The 7,500-nt window shown below is 36.9% G+C and overlaps 2 protein-coding genes across 2 annotated transcripts in view; both read right to left on the bottom strand.

Moving 5' to 3' along the window:
- The window catches only part of LOC122251159 (uncharacterized), a 1,411-nt gene extending 293 nt beyond the window's left edge, over positions 1 to 1,118 (bottom strand). Inside the window, exons 1-2 of the mRNA XM_086554090.1 lie at positions 1,018 to 1,118; positions 1 to 573 (exon numbers count right to left, since the gene is read on the bottom strand). The exon at positions 1 to 573 is cut by the window's left edge and continues 293 nt beyond it. Of these exons, the coding sequence (XP_086410216.1) occupies positions 7 to 573; positions 1,018 to 1,029 (579 nt within the window). The 5' untranslated portion in view covers positions 1,030 to 1,118 and the 3' untranslated portion in view covers positions 1 to 6. The remainder of the gene's footprint in view (positions 574 to 1,017) is intronic.
- A 6,062-nt stretch (positions 1,119 to 7,180) lies between these two features.
- The window catches only part of LOC122251160 (uncharacterized), a 1,480-nt gene continuing 1,160 nt past the window's right edge, over positions 7,181 to 7,500 (bottom strand). The window contains exon 2 of the mRNA XM_086554091.1: positions 7,181 to 7,500. This exon is cut by the window's right edge and continues 402 nt beyond it. Within this exon, the coding sequence (XP_086410217.1) occupies positions 7,375 to 7,500 (126 nt within the window). The 3' untranslated portion in view covers positions 7,181 to 7,374.

Below are 7,500 nucleotides of genomic sequence, written 5' to 3'. Positions count from 1 at the left end.
GGGGTCTTAGTATCTGTAGCTGTAGCCATGGTATCGGCCGAAGGGAAAGGCGTCGAAGCTGCGGTGGTAAGGGTGGAGGAAAGGGTGTCTGTAGTAACTGTGGTAAGGCATTGCTGCCTGGACCTCGGTTGACCTCTTGCCCATGTGGTGAAGGGAACTGAAGCGATGGTAAGGGTATCCTGCGTAACCATAGCGGTGGAGGGGATGGTAGTAGCTGTAGGCGTAGTTAGCTTCGGGGTCGGCCGATCGCTTGCCCAAGCCATGGACCTGGGGGTGGATGTAGGATGTGGCGCCTCCCGGGTGCAGCGCCACGCCGCTGCCATCCTTGGGCTGGATGCGGTAGTTCTGGATATTGTGGAGATTGAAAGGGTGGACGCGGTAGGGGTTATAGTAGTAAGGATAATCTCTGAGTAGGACTGGTCGAGGCTGGTCCTTGAGCACGAAAGGCGAAGGAAGATCTCCCAGCTTCAGCCGACGTGGCTCCTCCCTCGGCATGGCCTGCTGGGGCTCCTCCCGCACCGTCGGGGCGGCTCCCTGCCCCATGGCCAACGCCGACACACTCAATAGAACGATCTGCAATTGAAATGCATTCCTGAAGAGTTTGAGCAACGCAAAACGGTTCATTCAAGTATACTGAAGTATAAATAGAAGTATAACCAAACCGTCTTTAAGTTTCACTGTACAAATTATTCTGGATTTCACTACATGTACAGATACATGCAGCTAAATATACTAATTCCTTGAGAAAGCCTCCGTTCTCTCATTCAACATTTTAAACGCTTGGCATTCAGCAGAGAATCAAAGGAACACAGTATCACTCCCCTACATATGGAATTGTAATTTTCGCATATTACATATTGGTATGCCCGAAATAATTGAAAAAAGTAATTAATTTTAATAACAATAGAAACTGTACTCGAACTGCCAGTCCACAAGTTCGGAAAGGCTAGAATTAACACCCCAGTATCACGCACTGTTTACAACTACGGCAGAGTCCTGTGGAACCATAGCACTCACCACAAGCTTCATGGCTGATGCAACTGATGTTTGCTCACTGACGACTCCTGCAGAAGTCACTGCCGAATGCCGGATCTCCCTCGTTATATACGCCAGCCTGACCTTCGTTTCCCCGACACTCTCATGATCGTCCCCTTGTTTTACCTCTTGGGAAATTAGATGTTTTGTCTCCTGATGATCCTCGACGAAAAACTGCGCCGCGCCACGCCACCACCGCCGGCGAAGTCCCTAGTGTATTGTGGTTATATTCTATCGCTACACGAAGGGAGAAGAAAGCTGTGGTTGTCATAGCAGAAAAGGTAGCATCATTTCAAGAAGTAGTATGATTTAGGTAGCTTTTAAACTGGAACAACATAATAGCATTATACATCTGTCCTTCTCAGATTATGGTTTTACTCAGCGGTATTAAGTGCAGTGCAAGCTGCAGTTTAATCAGATAACAAATGTTGTTTGTTCGACATTCTTGATACGTCTAACTAACATATACATTGTAATGTTTTTTCCTGCTTCCGATTTTAGACAGTTTTGATTTTATATCGAATTTGTCATTTTGATAGATAAGGATACAGGTGTTTATAAAATTTAATGGACAATGTATGTGGTATAGCATTGAGTGTGTGTTTGTCTGTTTGTGTGTGTGTGTGTGTGTGTGTGTGTGTGTGTGTGTATGTGTGTGTGTTCATGTGACTGTGCGTCTATTTTTGTTATCAGAAAGGATTATTGTGAAACGTTTGCAATTATTTCAGGTATGCAGTTAACGCATATTTGCAAATCTAATCAAGTAAGGATAAGAGCTTAATGCTATTTAAATGGAAAACTAATTACTCATTTTTATTACAAGTCAAGGTTAATCCATGTTTCTTTAATCACTTTAATTACGGATCCCAGGATAACACGGTGCGTCACATAAGATAACGAACGAGTTTCGGAAACCTCCAGGGAGCGAGGGTTCAAAAACATTGCCTCCGAGAACACCATATAATCATCAACATTCATATCATTCATCCCTTGCAACATCCATTCGATTTTGATGATTTTCCTCATAGACCAAAACAAAAGACTCACGAATGTTCTTTTCGAGGCATTTTGTTGTTATTTTTCCTGTCGATTAATGAGTACATTACCCATTGCACAATCTTACACTGAGTATTACATCGAGTTAAGATAAAAGAGAAAGGATGTGAGATGTGTGTTCTTCCTTATATGTAAAGTACTTTTTTTATTCATCTCCGTTCCGCTTTTCCCTGGCTCTCTGTCTCGTCTTTATTCTCATAACTTTCTCTGTTCTTTGCATACACATTTGTATACAGTGCACGGTAATGTGTGTAGGTCTGTTGTGGTGTTTAAGTATTTGGAGTGTTTTGTGCACCTTTTGTTTGTCTGCCGAGTTGTGAATATATTTGCTTTAAGCTTCCCTTTTTTGTGTGTGTGGAGGTGTGTGTGTGTGTGTGTGTGTGTGTGGAGGGGGTAGGGTGGCATGTGTGTGTGGAAGGGGGGGGGGGTGTGTGTGTGTGTGGAGGGGGTAGGGGGGCATGTGTGTGTGGAAGGGGGGGGGATGTGTGTGTGTGTGTGTGTGGAGGGGGGTGGGGGGCATGTGTGTGTGGAGGTAGGGGGGATGTGTGTGTGTGTGTGTGGAGGGGGGGGGGATGTGTGTGTGTGTGTAGAGGGGGTAGGGTGGCATGTGTGTGGAAGGGGGGGGGGATGTGTGTGTGTATATGGAGGGGGTAGGGGGGCATGTGTGTGTGTGGAGGGGGGGATGTGTGTGTGTGGAGGGGGTAGGGGGCATGTGTGTATGTGTGTGGAAGGGGGGGGGGGGATGTGTGTGTGTGTGTGTGTGTACAGTTGTGTGTGGAGGGGGTTGGTATGTGTGTGTATGTGTTCTACATGTTCATTAATTATTTTATATGTGATAAATATTATAGTATCTCTTACTTGAAAATGGGATAGCAAGTATTCACACACTTTTTGTTTACTCTATTTTTCATAGATGGTACCTCATGCAATAGATAAACACACTCATACACAAAAATATACGAGAATGATTTCAAATTCCTGACGATTAGTACATGCGTATTACCTGTGCAAAAACTGCTGTATCATACACCGCGTCACCTGTGTCTCGTATTTACAATAAATTCCCACGCTATCTTTTGCTCTGTCTTAATCTCCTTTTTGTATATAGAGGTGCTTCCGGACCTCAATCTTTCTATATCCTCTCTCTCTCTTTCTCACCCCCCCCCCTCTCTCTATCTATCTATTTTCTCTCTCACTTTTGCTATTGTTTTGCATATAAAGTTTCGGTTCACAGTACCTACTTTCTGCAATGGATAGCATAGGTCATTCTATTTTGTTGTCAAAGAGCGTAAAGCTCTCTATATACGTATTCTTATTTCTGTAATTTCTACGAAACAGATGAACCAGATTAGATGTGTTCTACATCTCGTGGTCTTAATATTGTGTTAGAAATTATGTGGGTAACGTGAATGAAAATATCAATAAAGTGTAAATGTCACTTTTATTATCATTATAATTTTTCATATTAACTATTTACATTGCTTATTTCGTGATTAGAGAAATGAGAGAAAAATGACTTCTTTGTGGGGCAGGCAATGGAGGTGAAGAAGACAAAGAAGCAAAGAACAAAGAACAAGGAGTTAATTGCGGATCGAATAACGGAAGAAGCGGTGAGAAACTCTGTGAAAATGATTTTTAGGGCTGAGCTGCTTCGGGTGTCGCCTGCAGAATGGGAACGTGGTAACCTAAACGACTCTGTGTGTATATGTCTCACGCCTCTTTGTGTTTCTTACTAGTAAATGTAAAAGAACGAGAGCGTGCACTAAACTCGGAAGATTTGGGTTATTTGATGCTCCTGTATTACCGGAGTCAAGACGATGATGTCACTGCTGGATGAAGAGACATAGGCCTTCTGTTCTTTTAACGAATATCTTCATTACGATATATAATCTACGAGTCTTAAATTGCAATCAAGAATTGATATAGCACTACAGAATATTTATTAATCCACAGGTAAGTTGATTCAAGGCAACAACCAACCGTAACACCACTTGACACACCGGAATGTGTCTTGATTCGGTAATTGATAATATCATACGATCTTAAGTATAACGAAATAATGAAATTAAATGAAAATAATGAAATGAATGAAAGATCTTCTCTGCCCACAAAATCATGAATTATCTACGGAGTCAACACTCCCCTTTTGAGATTCCAGGCTGACTCAATTCCTCCCTTACGTTAAATTAGATCACTATTATTTTCCTCATGACACATTTTATTACGGTCTCCAAAGTTGATGAAACATTTTTTTTATTATTAGATGACAATAATTGACAAAAGGAAGAAAATAGATTAATAACAAATTCCTTAAATTCCACTGCCCAATTTGTCCAAAATTAGAAAACCAAGGAACATGATTTGTCCTTATATTTATCTGCACAAGTACGCTAAGGGCACAGAACATCCTTTTCCAAGCCCTTCTCTGACTAAAATTCCAACCACCCCTTCCTAATTACTCCCCTAAATGTGTGATGCCTACACCACTATTACGATTCAATTTAATTGTGGATCGTAGATTCGAAGTGGGAGATTTTATTACTGACGAGATTCGAAAGTCGCGGAAATTATAGTCATCTCTGGAATAAAAATGAAAAGTTTTGATTTGAATATCTGGCTACAGCAGCGATTCAAGGTACACTTACAATTCCCCATTAAAGATATCATAATCAATTTTGACTTCATAGAGGATTTTACATTGGGTTATAGAGATGTCTGAACGTTGACAAAAGTAAACTTCACATCTTCTGACAGCACATATATCATCACATCTACATCTGATAAATGCTCCTATACAGTGCCAGACTATTAGTTACATCTACATAGATCAGGAATTGCATCTTAGTTATATAATTGACATAGATTAGAAATAATAAGGGATCTAGTATCGATCCTTATGGCACACCCTTCGTGATGTTGTGATGGGACGAGCTTTACAAATTGTTTCGTGTGGTGAAAATATAAACATTTTGGGGGTATTCTGACGATCTCAAATTTTCAGTTTTTCATGCATATTATGATCGACAGTATCAAATATATAAGCTAGTTACATGGTCCTTCCTCTTCAAGGCAGTGATGATAAAATGTATGAAATGAATCTGAGATTTTTGCGTAGAATTTCCTTGCTGGAAGCCAAATTGCGGTTCAGAAAAAAAAAATCAGTCAGTGTCAGAAACTTGAGCAGATGGTGTTACTTAAGAATGGACTTGTATATTGGATTACAAACTGAGAACTATTTAATCCCCTGACTTGTATAAACGTCAGATCAAAATGAAAGGTGTGTGTGTGTACGCATAAACACACACACACACACACACACACACATATATATATATATATTATATATATATATATATATATATATATATATATATATATATATATATATATAATATATATATATATTGATATATATATTATATATATGTATATATTATATATTTATATACATCTACAATAAATATACAAAATATATATATATATATATATATATAATATATAATATATATATATATATTATATATATATATACACATATATGTATATATATATATAATATATGTATATATATATGTATATTATATGTATTATATATATATATTATATTATAACATATATATATATATTATATATATATATATATATATATATATATAATATAATATATGTGTATATACATATATAATACATATTATATATATATATATATATATAATATATATATATATATATATATATGTATATAGAATATATATGTACATATTTATGTATATACACACACACACACAAACACATTGTTATATATATATATATATATATATAAATATATGTATATATATATATATATATAGATGATATAATATTTATTATATATATATATAATCATATAATATATTATATATATATATATATTATAGATAGATATAGTTATATATATCATCATCGTCAGCCTGTATCATTCAAACGCAGGACGTAGGCCTCTCTCAATCTTTTCCAATCACTCCGCTCTTGTGTCCTCTGGTTCCAGTTTACGCCTGTGAACTTCGCCATTTCATCACGCCATCTCGCCCTTGTTCTCTTTGTGTCATCTATTGTTTGTCCACCTATTTATTGTCCTGTCTCCGATATTTATGACCTGCCCACTGCCACTTTTTTTGATGCTCTTAAGTATATCCTTTACTTATGTTTGTTGCTTGATACATGTAGTTTTTTTTCTGTCTCTTAAGCGCAACTCCTAGCATGTGCCATTCCATTCCTCTTTTAGCGCTTACTAACCTCCTCTCAAGTACTTTGGTCGTAGTCTTTTTCTGACCCATATGTCATGACAGGCAGGATACATTGGTTAAAAACCTTTCTCTTTAGACATAATGGCAGGCAACCTTGTAATATTTTGTGTAACAAAGGCATTTTTGTGATTGCTGAAGCCTGATGATGAACTGTCTTTAAAAGTTCGAAACGTTGCGAGTTTACTCTTACTGTTTTATTGTTATTATCATTATTATTATTATTATTATTATATTATCTTCATTACACACACACACACACACACACACACACACACACACACACACACACACATATATATATATATATATATATATATATATATATATATATACATATATGTTTATGTGTGTGTGTATGTAAGCATATATGTACACATACATGTATATATAACCATATATACATATACATTTGTATAAATATATATGTATATGTACATATACATATTCATATATATGTATATGTATGTGTATATACATATGTATATATATATATATTGTATATACATACATATATATGTGTGTATGTATATATATGTATATATATTACATATGATTTTACTTTTTCGTTTTCTTTTGAGTTTTATTTTGCTTTTTAAAGATCAATATCATATAAACTTTCCCAAGCGCAAAGTTCAGAGTAGAAATTCAGTGTGAATCGCATATTTTATCTCGGTCATTTCCTGCAAGCTTTCTGAATATTTAGGAAACACAAAGAATAATCATAACGGTATTTTTCAGTTTAAATGTGTGAATGGTGTTCGATAACAACTTGAAATGTTATAGGACTGTAAATAGATGCTCCATTATTAAATCTAGTCTTTATATCAATGATCTGCTCTTCCAACATCCAAAAGATAATGTCTCAGTTTGTGTAATCTTAAAGAGCGATTACTGCATCGTTTGTACCTGAAAAACCGGCGTGAGCAAACCGGACTATCAGAAACACCTGGCAGAGGACCATCTCCAAGCTTGCCACTAATCATTCCTGTCCTCTCCTTTATCCCCTGTAGCGGTAGCGGTAACCAGAGTAGTAAGGATAGTAGCTAGGGTAACCGCGATAATATCTGTTGTAATAGTGAGGGTGTCCGTGATAGTTGTAGTGAGGCTGAGGTTCGGGTTCAGA

This window comes from Penaeus japonicus, unplaced genomic scaffold (assembly GCF_977035675.1).
Source record: "Penaeus japonicus unplaced genomic scaffold, GWHDUDI00000001_assembly GWHDUDI00000029, whole genome shotgun sequence".
NCBI classification, from domain to species: Eukaryota; Metazoa; Arthropoda; class Malacostraca; order Decapoda; family Penaeidae; genus Penaeus; species Penaeus japonicus.
The sequence above is the reverse complement of the archived record's forward strand: the minus strand, read 5'-3'. Positions and strand labels throughout refer to the sequence as shown.